The following is a 16,801-nucleotide window of genomic DNA, read 5'->3' as shown; positions in this document are numbered from 1 at the left end:
TTTGGGCCCTCAGTTTCCCCGTCTAAGATATGGGGATGATTGTAGCACCCATCAGGATTATAAGGATTGTGGAGGGTTACAGGACAGACAGCATGTGCATAGGCTGGCACTTAGCCAGCACTGGGTAAACACTAGCACTGTTATATCATCCCACTGGCCAAAACGCTGCACATTATCAGTGATACTTGGACATTTTCTAAGGATCACCCAGGACTTGTCCATTTATCTTTCTTCCTATGTTTAGTTCTCCCAGGAATTATACAAGCTCGGTTATATAATGACTTTTATTATACATTGTAAAGAAGTAGTAAGGCACGATGCCCACTGACACAAATACAGCAGTCGGGGCCGGGTAACTCAAAGACACAAATGACAATTTTAGAATGGAAATCATCTGCATAATAGATAAGGTTTGTGCTGCTACTCTGACTGCAGAGAAGCTTTTCAAAGCAGGCCGTCCCACCAGTGGCACCAGAAACACTAGGGGAAGCTTTAAAAAAACCAACAGATTCCTGCGCTCATACCCTGAAGATTCTTCTTCAGAGGTTAGAGGTAGAGCCTACAAATCTCTATTTTTGAAAAGCTCCCTGGGTGATGTATCCATACGTCCACCCAGGCTCTGAACTGCTGGTGCAGAACACAGTAATTTTTGATATGATCTGGGCAGCTGAGACTAGTGAAACCACAGTTAAAGCACACTGACTTTTTTTGTCCCTGAAAGTACCAATGAGGTGGCGGGTGTTGAGCTTTACAGTAGAAAGCATTTCTCCAGCGTGGTCATGGCGTGAGAGAGCTGTCGGCTTTCCCCAGGTCATGGATGGCCTTATTATCCAGCAGTTCCTTCTTCTTGCCGCTTGGGCTCACTGCATTGTTCAGCATGGCCCTAACCACAGTTGTCACTGGCACAGAGTGCCCACTGGCCCAAGATTCTGGTAAGGAGCCAAAGAATTTCCTAACCAACCATTCCCCTGGGCGAGATTCTTGCCTGTCACACAGTAGAACTCTAAAGAGAAAAAGAAAAGCAGAGGAAGAGATGGTTTATTGTCTTCAGACCATAGAGGGTGCTATGAACTGTACTGTGCCCAGCCCACCAAATTCATGTTGAAGCTCTAATCCCCAGTGTGGTTGTAGTTGATAACAGTGCATTTATGAGGGGTTATTAAGATTAAGTTAGGTCCTAAGGGTGGGATCTTGATTGGACAGGACTGGTATCCTTACAGGAGAGGGAGAGAGATCAGATACTTCTCCACGTGCAACAGAGGAGAGACCATGTCAGGACACAGAGAGAAGGCCATCTACAAACCAGGAAGAGAGGCCTTAGCAGACACTAACTCTGATGGCACCTTGACTTTGGACTTCTAGCCTCGAGAATTGTGAGAAAATAAATTTCTGTTGCTTATGCCTCCCGGTCTGTGCATAGGCTGGCTGTTATTCTGTTATGGCAGCCTGAAAAGATTAATACGATGGGTGAAAGGTTTTATTTGGTGAATGAAGAGGATTTTTTTTTTTTTTAAGGCAGCAAAAGCCACCCAGGAAATTCCAGGCTACTCTGAACCTGGCACCAACAAACAGTCTACCCTTTCCTTCAAAGCCAGAAGGTATGTTCTTTGGAGAAGCAATCCACCTCTAGTCAACTTCTTTCATAGCTTAGATATCTTAGTTGTCAGCCTCTTCAAATGAAAAACTAACTTCTGGGGCATGACGAACAGTACTGTACTGTTGGGCAGTATGAACACTTACCCAGGCCTGAACACAGAGTAACGATCAAATTGTAGTTCTTCAACCCTAGCTTCCACTTCTCCCTGTTAATCAAAACCAAATTTTAGTATTTAATCAAGAAGACCAGTTTACTGTAATGCTGAAGAGGGAATAACTTGGGGTTTTGAAGATAATCTGCTTCTGCGGGTCTCAATAACTGTAAATATCCTTATCTAGAATTCTAGATTCTGGGAAGTTAAGGAAGAGATCGTTTATCCTGACAGGCAGTAGAGAGTTGATGTCCTGAATGAGAGGATGGCTGCCTAGTCAGTCCGGCCTTTCATGTGACTGATTTTAAAACAGATCCAGAGACTAAGTAACATGTTAGGAGTTCAACCATCAATGAATAATCTCCCCTTAGTCTAGAATTAATGTTGCAGGCTGATGAACATCCACCTTTTTTGGTTTTCAGGTAGTTCCAGTGGGTCAGAAGACCCACAGATGCTCTGTATTACCATCTTCCTAACAAATCCCATCAAATTTCAAGAGACTGAGATTACATCTATATGATGGCTTTAAATTAAATTTGTTAAACCAACCATGAATTTTCATGCCAGGCATCTCCAAGAACAGAAATGCCAGACAGAGGGACATCTGAAGGCCTTGTGAATTTTATGGCACGCTCTCCTCCTTCTTGGCCTGTTCATACCATTCATTTGGCACCTCACCTGATGCATCACAGTCTTGGGCAGCTTTTTAAAAAACTTATTAAAAATTAATGTTTTTTAGTATATTTACAGAGTCATGCCACCTTCCCCACAATCTAAGTTTAGAATTACTTCTTCGCCCCCAAAAACCCTACACCAATTAGCACTCACTCCCATCCCCTCCCCCCAAGCCCTAGCCAACCATTAATCTTTCTGTCTCTGCAGATTTGCCTATTCTGGATATTTCATATAACAGAATTCTACAAGTTGTGACCTTTTGTGACGGGCCTCTCTCTTTTAGCATAATGTTTTCAAGGTTCACCCATGTTATCGCATGTATCATGCCTTTTTACAGTCGAATAATATTCTTTTGTATGTATATACCAGATTTTATTCATCCATCAGCTGATGGATATTTGGGCTGTTTCTACTCGGGCTATTATGAATAATGCTGCCATGAACATTCACATACAAGTGTTTATGTGGACAAATCTCTTAGCTTTCACGAAGATGTGTTTTGTCTCTATTAGCAGGGTGCATAGAAGAGTTAACATAGCAGGCTGAGACTCTATTTTAATCGTAGAAAGTCCTGCCTGCAAGGTTGACCTTTGGCTTGTGTCCAAGAACTTGGATTTCAGGAGTGTCCCCGTCATTACCTAACTGATAGGGTAGTTTACGTTACCTAAACTATTTGTACAAATGATGTGGCTTATGCTGAACACTTGCTTTCCTTCTGGAAGTTTATAATTATTTTCCAGGCTCAGGGTGCCAATGTGATTGACCCCATCAAAACTCTGAACTCTGGTGCTCAGGCAAATTTCTCTCATTTTCTCAACACTCGTTGCTGAAGAAATTAAGCATGTGTGACTCTACTGAGAGAAGACTCTTGGAAGCTTGTGCCCCTTTCCTCTGGACCTCACTCCATGCACTCCTTCCCTTTACTGACTTTGCTTCCTAGCCTTTCATTGTAATAAATCATTGCTGTGAATATAACTATATACTGCGTCTTGTGAGACCTTCTATCAAATTACCAAACTTGGGGCTAGCCTTGGGGAATCCCCAAACAAGCATATTAGAGATACCTTGAGGACAAGAGCCATACCCAATACTAAAATATCATCTATGCTGGAAAAGTTTAAGAATCACTGCCTCCAAGTCTCTTCTAATGCTAAGATTCCATACTGATATTCAAGACCAGAGCTGTCACAACTCATTTCATGATTACTGGATAATCAAGACGGGGAAGGACATTGGAAATTATCTTTTAAATCACTCCTGTTTACTAAACATATCCATGCAAAAAAACAGTCCCTGCCACTATAGAAAATGCATAATATAATGCATTTAATGCATTTCTGTATTATTTAGCATTTTACATTATTTTGTAGTGCCACTTAGCCAGGGTTCTCAAAAGTATATGCAAGATAGAAATGTGCACAAACCTTAACTTGCAGATATAAAAAATTGCTTGACTTATCAGCTCCCTTAGAGGACAGCAAGTTAAAATGTTTGCACCCTCCAGCTTTTGCCAGCTCCGCAGACTTGAGGACATAATCTCGATCGACACGAACAAATCCTTCCTGAGGGGGAAAAGGATGTGAGTTATTTCCAAAAAGCTGCGAGTTCATCTTAAGGATTACTACTCAGGTTGGGTGGCAGGCTAGGAGGCCTGCAGGGGAATGGAGATCTAAATAAAATGCATCCAAGCATAGGCCCTGGGAAAAGCTCCAAGTGTGATCCTCAGGATAGAGAGACCAGCTGCGGCAGCAAGGCCAGTGAAATAATAAGGACAGTGACATTGAGACACAGACACCAAACAAATCTGCAAGGAACAAAAGGAACAATAAGACCAGGCTAAGAAAAGGCTTGAAGTCACACATTTCTTTGTCTTCTAATAACTTTCCGATTCTCAATTTTCTCTGTGTCAGCTCTCATGGGCAGGGGTCTCAAGGGATAGCTGAGAACTCTATCCAGGCACTATGAGAACAAAGTCTATTTAATTTCCAATTTGGGGGTATGCTTTACAACATACTTCATATACCAGTAAAGAGTGAATCCTCACATTTTTTTTACTGACAGGTATATAATCAAGAATGTTTGGGGACCCCCTGGTCTAGACTCAGTCCGATGAGTGTAGTGGTAGGGTCTTTCTTCTTAATTCATATCTCAGCATCAGTGTATGCCCGGCACATGATAGGTAATCTAAAAATATCTAAATGAATGAATAAAAGTCCAATAAAAGCAGAGAAAAGGCAAATCCAATTGGGAAAAAAAAAAAAAAAGGACTAAGTGGCAATAAATAGGAGGAGTGGGGAGAATGGTGCAAACAATAGAATGTAAACTCATTGCCTGGGCCTAATGGAAGGACACATGCCTGTACCCAGATAAGGGAATGTCATGAAGCAACAGCTTCTCAGGACTACCACAAATGTTGGCCATCCTCAAACTCCAGAGCGCTGGAGAGGAGTCTAAAGTCTAGTGAGCTTTAGACCCACCACTATATCATGAGGTTTTCTATAATGAAGATTCCAAATCGGAAGACGACATTACCATCCTAATGATTTTTTTTAATTAAAAATTTGCCCTAGGGTACTTAATGATCCTAAATGTTTTATTTCATAGGGAGAGGTGGGTCTTGCACCTCAGGAAACACCACGTCCAACCCCTTCATTAGGGAGATGTGAAAACAAGGGCCAGTGACCTGGTGAACTTGTGGTAAGAAGAGAAAGCGGAGAGCGGAATGCATATTCTTGCCTCTGAGCCATGCTCTCCATTGTACCCATCTTCCTTCTTATCTCACACTGCCTCCAGCTAATGAAAAGGACTCATTCATAACTGGGGTGGCCCCACAAAGATGTCCGTGTGCTGATCCCCATACCTGTGAATGTGTTAGGTTATATAGCAAAGGGGAATTCAGGCCGCAGGTGGAATTATGGTTGCTTATCAGCTGACCTCAAAATAAGATTATTCTGTATCCTGCAACTGAGCCCAATGTAATCACAAGAGTCCTTAAAGATGGAAAAGGGAAGCAGAAGAGGAGGGATGAGCTATGCGGTGTGAGGAGTACTCAGTCTCCTGTTCCTGCCCTGAAGATGGAGGGAGGGCACCATGCACCAAGGAATGCAGGCAACCTCTAGAAGCTGGAAAACGTAACAAAGTGGATTCGCCCCCAGAGCCTCCAGAAGGGAACGTGGCCTGTCGACACCTTGATTTTATCCCAGCGAAATCCACGTTGGATTTCTAATTTACAGAACTGTAAGATGATACATTTATGTTGTTTGAAGCCACTAGATTTGAGGCAGGATGTTACAGTAGCAGTAGGAAACTAATACAGATTTCAATCTTAAAACAACAGGCCCACACCTTTTCAGATTTGTATGGAAGTCGATTATAAAAGAAAAGTAAACATATTGTAAGGACAGAGCTGTGACTTTTCATCACCTGAACCCCCTCTGCAACCAACGTCCAGATCAAGAACCAGAATGTCCCCCTGACCCCCAAAGCCTCTCCTGTCCTCCTCTGTCAGCAGTGATGGTACATTTTAACCACTACCTGCAGGGCAGGTAACATAAACGTCACTCTTCACCCACACATCACCACCACCTCCTTCCGTGTTGTACACTCGCACATTCGAGCCTCGCAGCAGACTCGCCTACACACTGATTCCAGCTCCCGATGCGGCTCTTTCACACCCGTGTGAAGCAAACTGAGTTTACTGCCCTGCTCCTCCTGAGAAAGGGACGTGAGTCTCCTCAGAGCCGTTCTCCGAATTGAGATTTTACGTGTGCGGGAGGAATCCCCAAACTCTGATTTCGAGCCCAGCTCTGTTATTCACAATGAAATCACAGTGCTGACTAGTGAAATAAATTCCTCTTCGTTGCTGCTGCTGTTTGGCACTATTTCTTGGAAGCATTATCATCGTTGTCTCTGTTAAAATGCTTTTTTTCTTTCACCAGCTTCTTTAAAAATAAAGGAAAGATTCAGCCAATCACAAGTCCCTGGACCGACGCTGTCTCTCTTGCTTAATCCAGGGCCAGTAAAGGGGTAATTTGATTAAACTGAGACCCTAATTTATTTGGCTTTAGTTCTGGATCAACCTCTCCTTAATAGAGTCCTGCCATCTCCAATTGTTTGATGAAAATTAAAGTGACATAAGTGCCATGGGACTTTTTCAATCTGATTAGTCAGCTAAAGCACATCAATACCACCCTAGCCATCAGACTCTGGCGTCCTTCCTTTCACGGGCCTGGCTAACAACTGACAACGGCCCCGTGAAGGACGAGCACCCACGCTGCTGCAGAGACCCCCACACTTAGCCCGTCACCCCTGTTCAATGGGCCCTGTTGACAAGGTGCCCATACCTTTCTCCACTGCTGTTCTCTGGACAAAGCTAAATATTGTTTTATTAGCAATCAATGGCTGTTAATCCAAAATGATTTCACAAATCCTCCGAGCCCCCAAGCTGATTATAAATCCGCATTTTTCCAAGCCCACAATTTTTGAATTTCACTTCCCCCACCCTGATGCGTGGCCTTTTAGCTGGTGAATGAAACTCAAAAGCAAAGGGGTCAACGGCTTTCAAGGACTTAGAAACCAAACTTAAACGTGGATCCTGGTGACAGACTTGGAGATACCAACACACACTAATTTTCTCTGCAGTGAGGAAGATTCCATTTAGAGATAGAAGGAAGCTATCTTTAAAATCTTATTAACATCCTTTCTTGTTCTCTAACAGTGCAAAAAAAAAAAAACAATAGAAGAAACAAGATACTTCATATCCCAGAAACACAGTTTTCATGTGTTTTCCCAGAAAAACCATATTTAGTTTCCCTAACCATATGGCAGGAGAAAAGACATCTCTTCTGAGAGCATTAAGTCCATTCTGTTACAGTGTCTTTATGATTCTATAGTCAGTGTGTCTTACTTTAAGCTAGGAATCAGAGTTCCTTCTAGAAAAAGGAATTGATTAAATAAGTTCCCACTATAAATTTCCTTTCCCAGCACCCACTCAAAAGAAGAAGCGCAATGTAATATGACTCAGCAGAGCTACCTTCACAGGCTCCACAATCATCAAGGGAGACAAATTCTCCAATTACTCTTTAAATCTTATTAAAATCCAAAGCTACTAAGTATTTCTTCTAATCTTTACACAATCCTGAAAACTAGGAACACATTGGCTTAGGAACAACTTCTCCTAACAAGGTATTTCAGCAGTGACGGGCATGACCAGAGAGCATGCCACAATGACTCAACATCCGGGGCGTCCTTCTCCAAGGAGGGAGGATCTGTCATTCTGTAAAGGGGCGCACTTAGCCATATTCCTGCTTCAGATTCTTTCTCCTTTACTTCCATTTCAAGCCAGCCCTATAAATTAGACTGGAAGACAGAGATGCTGACAAATAACAAATGGTATAATCTGAGACCCCATTTGTTTGTATTTCTGGAAGGCATCTCTATATTTGATGTACGGTGGTAGAACCAAGATCTTGGTTAGAGAAAAAGCTCTGGATAGAAAAAGAAAATCAAACAGGTAACTGAGATTCCTGAGTCCATCTCTACGTCCTCACAAAATGTTTCCATTTGGGGCCTTCTTTTCTCTGGGTGATGGAAGTCAAAGAATTCTGCAGGCTAACGGGGTCAGTGGTCACCTCCTTCTCGGTACCGACGAGGAGGCACTGGCCCAGGGGAGCGACCCAGCACACCCAAGGCCCCATGCTATTTGGTATCCAAACAGAGAGCCTCAAGTCACTGGGGGCCCTGTGACTTCACAAACCCTTTCTAGACATCGAATCAAACAGTACACATTACAGCAGGAGGCGGCAAGCTTTCCCCGTAAAGGATGCGATAGCAAACACTTCCAGATTTGCAGCCTTCTGTTACAGTGACACAGCTCTGCCATCATGGAACAAGAGCAGCCACAGATAATATACAAAGTCATGACAGCAGCTGTGTTCCAATAAAACTTTATTTATGATACTGAAATTTGAATTTCTTGTATTTTCACGTCATGACATATTATTCCCCTTTTGACATTTTTTAGCCATTTAAAAATATAAAAACATTCTTAGCTCGATGGGCTATACAAAAACAGGTAGGCTGTATGTGGCCCACAGCCTGTGGTCTGCAAGCCCCTGGATTAGAAGAATGTTTCATTCTGATTCGAATCAGAAGCCAGGAGACTCTAATGATGCCTCATAAATGTTACAACGGCGGCTTTAATCGCATTACTGGCATTGTCCATTCAACAGAATCCAAGAACCTGGACCGTGAGGAAGCGCATGGAGAGGTGAAACCACATTACACCACCTCAAACTCACGAACCACATCCTTCTCTGAAGACAAATAAGGGGAAAGCGCTATTCTCAGTGACATCTGTGCGTTTCTCTCCACACCCCAGGCCAAAGTAGATCTGGTTTTCAAAGGGTATTACAACCTTCACTAGCACACAAGTTACTTCTTAAAGCCAGGTGAAGGCCATCTGGGACTCCAGTACCTAGAAGAGCAGCAGGAGAGGAAGACTAACACATCCTAATGCTTTGCGAAAGCAGGTCCAACAAGAGGAGGGTTGGCTGTGTCTGAATTTCCCAAGGAGCTTGCTAAAAATAGTTGCCAAGCTTCCAGCCTCAGAGATTCTGACCCAGTAGATCCGGACTGGGGCCAAGTAAGGAAGCCACTGCACTGTTGGACAACTGGGGCCTGTGAGTGTGAAAAAGATCAGCATCTAACACGACTAAACAAAATGGTTTTCCAAACAGCTGAAAAAGCTAACAGACCTATCCCGACACCAGTTTCAGGGGAAATCTGAATAGCCTGAATTTTATGGGTTGTAATCGTTTCCCCAACACTCATATGTTGAAGTCGTGACCTCCAGTACCTCAGAATGTGACCTAATTTGGAAACGGGGTCATTGCTGATGTTATTAAGGTGAGGTCATACTGAGTGTGGTGGTTCTTAATCTACCTGGACTAGTGCTGTTGTAAAAAGGAGATATTTGGACATAGCCACACACACTCAGGAAAAACGCCGAATGAAGAGACAGGGAGAGAAGGCGGTCATCTAGGAGTCAAGGAGAGAAGCCTGGAAGTTCCTTCCCTCACAGCCCTCAGGGGAACCAAACCTGCCAACACCTTGATCTCAGACTTCCATCCGCCAGAGCTGTGAGACACTAGACTTCTGTTGTTGAAGCCACCCTGGGTATGGTGCTTTGTGTAAGAACCTCAGCAAATTCACACACTGAAGATCAAAGGGAAATAAGATGGCTACCCTGAGGGTGTCAATAATGAGACAGAAACCCTGAAGTTCTTCCAAGTTTTTCTACTGGAAAGTTCTACCGCTAAGGAAAACTGTGGGATGTTCCAGTTACAAAACAGCTACAGAATGAATGACACCAGGCTTGCATCTCAGTATCTACTTGATGAGACAGGGCTGCTGACCCAGAATACCAGGTAGGGTGAGCTTGGAAATCCACAATCCCCCATCAAACAACTATTATTACCTAACCACCTGTGAACCGTCACCTCTTTTAAATTGCCTAAAGTTATCCCAACCTCCAAACTTTATATTGCATCCAATAGAAATTAGTATCAAATTTTTTTTAAAAAAGACATTCTGGAGGAAATCTCGGCTTACTTTCTGTCACAGTCCTCTTGAACCATTTAACCCCCAACTCATTTCTGAGGTTATATTTGGCTTACTAGTTTTTTTTCTCTTGCTTACCCATGAATACTTTTATCTTTTCAAACTGATTTTGGAGAACAAAAGGTATTGCGTAGCCTAACGGGTGGGGAACCAACTCCACCTAAAAAAAATATTCCGGAGAGGGAAGACATCCAATTCCTCTGATTAAAATTGCTTTACAAAATTTGAATGCAACAAAGCAATTTCGACTTTTTCTTGGAGCACCCTATAATGAGATTTGCCTTATGTGATGAAAATCAACTGCTCTATGCCTAATGCAGTCGTTTTTATTTTGCTGAGTCACCACCAAAATCAGCCTGGCACCTGAGACAGTTCAACCTGCAGTGTACTAGAACAAAAGTTTTTCAATGCTTTTTAGAGGGCACATTGCTTGTGACTGTCGCTGGGACAGAAATGACTGTACTCACTGCTGAGCAGGATAATGACCCTTTCTAGGAGACACAATGTGCCAATTCCTGGGAGAGTCAAACTTCTCTATAATCCGTACGTCCCAGCACAGAGCTCAAAACCCAGCTGGGTTCCAAAGTGGACATGACAGAACTGCAGAAGATTTGGAAATACATCCCTACCAAAAGCATAAATAGAATTATTCTTTGGATCACCAACAGGGCCAGAGAAATACATTTGAGCTGAACTCCTTAGTTGGTATAAACCAATAGTTCTTAACCACGTGCCTTCCTAATGATTCTGATACATGGGCCTGTTTATAAATTTATGATAAGGCCCCATGGTAGCATCCTGATCCTGCTACCATAATAGCATAATACCTTAATAGACACATTTAGGGGCATCTGGGTGGCTCAGCTGGTTAAGCGTCCAACTCTCGATTTTGGCTCAGGTCATGATCTCAGGGTTGTGAGATTGAGCCCCACTTCGGGCTCCACACTAGTCGTGGAGCCTGCTTGGGATTCTATCCCTCTGCCCCTCCCATCTCCCTCCCCCCAACTTTCACTCTTGCACACTCTCTCTAAAAATAATAATAAATAAATAAACACATTTAGCTCCAACAATCCTCTGCGAGAGGAATAAACTATAGTCAAGGTATAAATTAAGAGGTATTAACACTTGCTGAAGATCTACGTAGTAAGCAATGACTTTTAACTAGATAGTAACCTAGGACTTCTGGACAGAGGCTGATGTGATTTAGAATACCATTAAAAAGAAGATAAAATGTGGATTAGAACAGTCTGCGTCAGTTAGGGCTGAATCACCACTGGGGCTGAATCACCACTGAAGGCTGAGTCATCACTAAAGGCTAGCTGAATCGTGCCTCTGTTCTGATGTTCTATATCATAAGTTTAAAACTTGGCATGAAAACAGGTTGAAGCAAATCATTTATGTGAGAGAGAATGCTTTAAGTTTAAAACATTTATAAGGAAAAAAAAAGCTTATTGCTAACAGCATGAGCCAATTACTTTTACTCAGACGTAATGGTCTGCCTTAGTCAGGGGACGTAGTGACAGCAATTATTTGCAAGAGGCAAGACCTTGTAAATATTTATGATGTCTCCAGCACGAAGGCCTGAACTCAAGGATTACTTTGAAGGAAAGATAAATTTATCAGTACTATTCAAAGTATAGCAAAGACTACAGCAGCATATGAAATCATAAATGATAAGAGCTTATTACATGTAAGCACTACGGATGTAAAGAAAAAGAGTAAGCAAGAAAGGAATAGTTGACATTACCAGACAGCAAAAGGGAAAGGGGTCTATGTCTTCCTTACCGCTCCGGCTTTTCTTCTGGTGGTACCCAGGCAACAAAATCCAACATCATGACCTTGAAAGGCAGAAGCGTAGTCATCCAACTTTTCAAAGTCCACCACTTCTTGGTTCTAGACAACAAGGACACAGCTGTATATAACTTGATGTTATTAAAAGAGAGAGAGAGAAAGAAAAATACCCCTCTAGATTTAAAGAATAAATTAGAGAACATTACTGGAGAGGCTGCCCACTTATCATCAAATTTTGCAAGCTCTTTGCTCTGGCATCTCTTCTGCCATTCTCCTATCTTTTCCATGTTAGTCTATTTAGTAGGGCAGATTCCTAGGGCATGGGAATCGCGATTCCACATAGTGTGCTTATTTTACTTAGTAAGAAACTTCTGATAGAGCTAGAGTGGCACTGTGCAGAGTGGCAGAAAATTGGGGCATTAGATATGAAGCATGGATACACTTAATAATTTACACAATATCAATAAGGTACTGGGTAGCTTTTAAGACCTATGATCAAGTGACTGTTACAGATGCTATTTACCAAATTGATACTTTGCTGGGAGACAAACCAAGTTTAATAAGATAAATAGAAATTAAATTAAGGAAAATGCATAATCATATTATAAAAATTTTTTGCAAGCTCATTTCTTCCCCCACTAAAAAGCAATTAATCTGAATTCAAAATCAACAATGCACTTATATGTCCACGGTACACATAACTGGACTGTAAGTGATTCAGACCTCTAAAGTCAGGTTCAATTATAATTTTCTCTCTGGAAAAATAAAAGACCTGTCTGTACTACCAGGAGGGATACTAATGAAGTACAAAGTCAGGGCAAGGAATGGTGTTTGGAATCTCAAAGACCTCGGTTTAACTCTTGAGCCTGCTACTTACTAAGCATGTAATTTTGGCCAAGTTATTTAGCCAAGTCATATGCCTCAGTTTTTCCAGCAATAAAATGGGAATGATAATCTTTCCTTCATTCCAATTCATGAACCACCTGTGTTAGAATCAGCCAGTGAGTGTTTGATAAAAAAGGCATATTCCTAGGTGTTGCACCAATACTTCTGAAGCAGAAAATGCACTTTTAATAAGCACCCTCCGTAATTCTCGTGCTCACTCAGATTTAAGAACCTCCACGTAAGGGCACCTGGGTGGCTCATTCGTTAAGCATCTGCCTTCAGCTCGGGTCATGATCCCAGGGTCCTGGGATCGAGCCCCCCATTGGGCTCCCTGCTCCGCAGGAAGCCCGCTTCTCCCTCTCCCACTCCCCCTGCTTGTGTTCCCTCTCTCGCTGTCTCTGTCAAAAAATAAATAAAATCTTAAAAAAAAAAAAAAAAAAGAAAAGAATCTCCATGTAGGGATGCCTGCGTGGCTCAGTCAGTTAAGGGTCTGTCTCTTGGTTATGGCTGAGGTCATGATCTTAGGATTGTGAGATCAAGCCCAGTCCAGTAGGGAGTCCGCTTCTCCCTCTCTTTCTGTCCCTCCTCCTGCTCATGCACTCTCTCTCTTTAAAATAAATAAATTAAAAAAAAAAAAAAGAACCTCCACGTAACATCGTAAGTTTGTTGTGAAACTTAAAAAAGATAGATTGAGAAGTTCCCATCATCCAGGAGTTCAAATAAAATGTAGTTTTCCTTCCTTACCATCAGCTCTTTCTAAAGGATTTTTCTGGCACTGTGAGTATGCTAAAGAAAAATATGTTCCCATTAAGTGCATAACCAAAAGACGTGCCACCAAAACTTGATTATCAAAGCACAGAACTCAATTTCAATTTCTAATTACTGGAGGTATTTGACACACTCCATGAAGCCAGACTGTGAAGACCACATATTAACTAAGTCTGAGCAAAGATGTCCATTTTATTTTATTTTTTTAAAAGATTTTATTTATTTATTTGAGAGAGAGAGAATGAGAGAGAGCACATGAGAGGGGGCAGGGTCAGAGGGAGAAGCAGACTCCCTGCAGAACAGGGAGCCCGATGTGGGACTCGATCCAGGGACTCCAGGATCATGACCTGAGCTGAAGGCAGTCGCTTAACCAACTGAGCCACCCAGGTGCCCCAAGATGTCCATTTTAAACAGTAAAGTCCTGATGGACATAAGATAGATGTAAAATGACCTGACCATGGACCTACAGGGATTAAGAACATTTATTTGTGAGACCACGTGGTATTTGGAATGGTCCACCTGTGAAGCCTGTGGGCCCAATGTCTATAGCTGTGGGGTCTCAGGATTACATTATAGTTTAATTTACTGCATTTCACAACTCCCTTTACATGGGGAAAGGAATCTCCACAAAGCTCAGACTTCAAATATTTAGGGGAAGTCTGGCAGACAATGAAGAGAATATTCCACTTACAAGGCTGCAGCCCTGGGAAGTTAGGCAGGGAAATTCTTGTAGGTGAATAATCTCACCTTTATTGCCATAGACCTTGCCTGCAATTCACTGACATTAATACTGGGTGGACAGGTAAATAAAACAAGCAAAGTGGTTGAGAAAATGGCCCCAGGTTACCAGACTATCTCTAGAACCCAGCTTGAATGGCCCTGAAAACTTGCTCTTCTCTGTCTTCCAAGCCCTCATTACAAGCCAGGCCAGCCTTATAGGGGTCTAGATTGTGAGAAGGGCTTTGCCCAAGGTCATACAGTGAGTGGGGAGGCCAACCTGGGCCTATAACCAAGACTCCAGCTTCCAGGAGGGCCTCTCACAGACCATTCTCCGCCACATTGTGATCACCTCTCCTCCACCACCGGCCGGGCAATGTTCAGCCTTTAGGCATGAATATATGTTCACCCCGAAGAATCACTGCAATTACATTTTTGAGTCCCAGCTCAAATACCCACCACATTTTTATAAGCATCCTCATCGAAGGTGAGCTTTCTCCGGCCAATGAGCGTGACTTTGGAAAACAGGCTCTGTTCCAAGATTTCTTTTAAGAGCACTCTGCCGGTTTCCCCGCTGGCGCCCAGAATAAAGACAGATTTATTCTGCATCCTGAAGTCTTCCCGAAGCTTCGGCAGCGCCTCAGTCTGGGCCATGCTGCAGAAATAACATCGATAGCGGCTGGTCTTGGGATGTTTAAGGGATGGCCCTTGCTTATCCTGGGGAACAATGGTGGTTTACTTGCTTGGAAAAAGGTATTGTTATTCTCCGCAGTCTGGGCCCAGGGGAAAGTGCTGAATCACCTGCAGGGCGTGACACCCTGGCCATCCCCCGCACCTTAGCCAATCTACATCTCCGAAGGGGCCCTAACAGGAGAATGCGCCCAGGTGCCATGGCACCCAGAGGTTCCCCGACGGTACTCTGGGTTTCAACCCCTCCTTCCTCCGCCCACTGGGGTGCGAGGGCCCAACTAGGTCCCCTGCGCGGAGGGGTTACCTGGAGCCAGCCCCCGACCCCGCGTCCTCACAGCGCAGCAGGAGCAGGGCGGCGACCAGTGCCACCGCCGCAGCCGCCACGGCCGCGCTCAGCGCCGCGGGCCCGGCTGTCCCGGCATCACCCCTTCCCGGCGGTTCCCCGTCCCCTCGCCCCATTTGGCTGGTGCCCCTCCCAGGTGCGCCCGGGGGTCGCAGGCGGCTGAGCCCGCGCCTACCCGATTACTTCTTCCGGTGACTTCGCGGCGCTGCTGCCTCGCCCCGCCCAGCGGGGCGGGGCCTGGGGGAGGTCGGGGGCGGGGGGCGCGGACGGGTGTCTGCGCGCTGGGCTTGGCCGGCCGCGAACACGTGCGCAGCGCCAGGCGGTGTCGCAAGCTTGGAGACGGCTCCCTAAACGTCAGCAATCGCGAGCACCATCTTTCCGCTCTTCGTGTCACCACCCAGGCTAAGCTCGCCCTTATCCATGGCTTCAGCCAATAGACTGGACCTTCGCTGGTCTCTAAAACGTGTCATTTCAGTTGTGTATTGGACAGCTCTGTCTCAAGTTCACTACGTCAAAACCTTAACCTTTCCCACGCAGCCACCCCAAACAGAAAGGAAACAAACCTACTCCTTGCCTCTCTTGGGTCTCACTGTGCCTATGCGTTCTCAAACTCCTCACCCCTCCCTCCTGTCTCAAGTCAGAAATTTGGGCTGTCCGCTTTGACTCCTTTTTCCTGGCTTTTCCATAGCCCATTTTATTTTCATTTTTTTTTTTAAAGATTTTATTTATTTGACAGAGAGAGACACAGCGAGAGAGGGAACACAAGCAGGGGGAGTGGGAGAGGGAGAAGGAGGCTTCCCGCCTAGCAGGGAGGCCGATGCGGGGCTCGATCCCAGGACCCTGGGACCATGACCCAACCCGAAGGCAGACTCTTAAGGACTGAGCCACCCAGGAGCCCCTCCATAAGCCATTTTAATCACCAAGTCCTGTCCTATCTGCCTTTCAGATATTTCTCTTGTATAAGTCTCCCTCTCACCATAGCTCACCAGCATAACTGGTTTCCCTGCCCAGGTCCCAGATGGTGAGCCAGGGTGATCTTCCACACCTGATCCTGTGGTTCCCTCTCCCAAGCCAGATCAGTGGTGTTTAGAACATAACAATCTACACTGGACACGCCCTGGATCTTGGAAGTCCTGGACAGGGAGTTAGAATCACAAGTAGGAATCTAAACTACAGAGATAGATTGTGTTGTAAACATTGGTTATTTGGGGCTGCCCAGCATTCAAACTCTATCCCTATTTTTGGGAATTCCAAAGTAAGTGGGAGACAGGACACTGCCATACAGGTTTTTTGCTTTGGGGGGAGCAATAAATAGATGCAGTGGAAGCCTGAGATAGGGTTTGGTTGGGTGGGGCAAAGGCATAGGGTAAGGGCATCCTTTGATCTGTCAGCCAACTAATGGCGTGATCATTTCTGTGTTTTGCCTCCGCAATTCCTGCCTGTTTTCAGAGCCTGTTCTTTATAGTTTGTTATTCTTCCAAAGATTTTGTTTCCTGCTTAAATTACCCAGAGCTACTTTCTCTTGCTTGCAGTTAAAAACCTTGAATGATACAGAGCAGAGTGA

General features: G+C 44.1%; 1 protein-coding gene across 4 annotated transcripts; it reads right to left on the bottom strand.

Annotated features, from left to right (window-relative positions):
- Positions 1-270: 270 nt before the first annotated feature.
- On the bottom strand, positions 271-15,472 carry HTATIP2 (HIV-1 Tat interactive protein 2). 4 transcript variants are annotated; one of them, XM_032414909.1, is made up of 6 exons: positions 15,413-15,472; positions 14,664-14,859; positions 11,829-11,936; positions 3,848-3,985; positions 1,741-1,802; positions 271-1,003 (listed from the first exon to the last, which is right to left on the bottom strand). In XM_032414909.1, the coding sequence occupies exons 2-6, from the start codon at positions 14,856-14,858 to the stop codon at positions 778-780; spliced, it is 729 nt and encodes a 242-aa protein (XP_032270800.1). In that variant the 5' UTR covers position 14,859; positions 15,413-15,472; the 3' UTR covers positions 271-777. The 4 variants fall into 4 exon arrangements, with proteins under 4 accessions (XP_032270800.1, XP_032270801.1, XP_032270799.1 ...); XM_032414910.1 differs by having other exon boundaries at positions 14,664-14,921; positions 15,413-15,467; XM_032414908.1 differs by lacking the exon at positions 15,413-15,472 and adding an exon at positions 15,199-15,405.
- Positions 15,473-16,801: the final 1,329 nt, after the last annotated feature.

The sequence above is a fragment of the Phoca vitulina genome, unplaced genomic scaffold (genome assembly GCF_004348235.1).
Source record: "Phoca vitulina isolate PV1807 unplaced genomic scaffold, GSC_HSeal_1.0 scaffold16, whole genome shotgun sequence".
NCBI classification, from domain to species: Eukaryota; Metazoa; Chordata; class Mammalia; order Carnivora; family Phocidae; genus Phoca; species Phoca vitulina.
This window is presented reverse-complemented; position numbering and strand designations above follow the sequence as displayed.

Coding starts and splice junctions, on each gene's coding strand:
- HTATIP2 (XM_032414908.1), bottom strand. CDS start 15,353: ATGGGGCGAGGGGACGGGGAACCGCCGGGAAGGGGTGATGCCGGGACA. Junction 14,860..15,198: donor GGGTCGGGGGCTGGCTCCAG/GTAACCCCTCCG, acceptor TTATTTCTGCAG/CATGGCCCAGACTGAGGCGC. Junction 1,803..3,847: donor TTTTATATCTGCAAGTTAAG/GTTTGTGCACAT, acceptor TTTGATTAACAG/GGAGAAGTGGAAGCTAGGGT.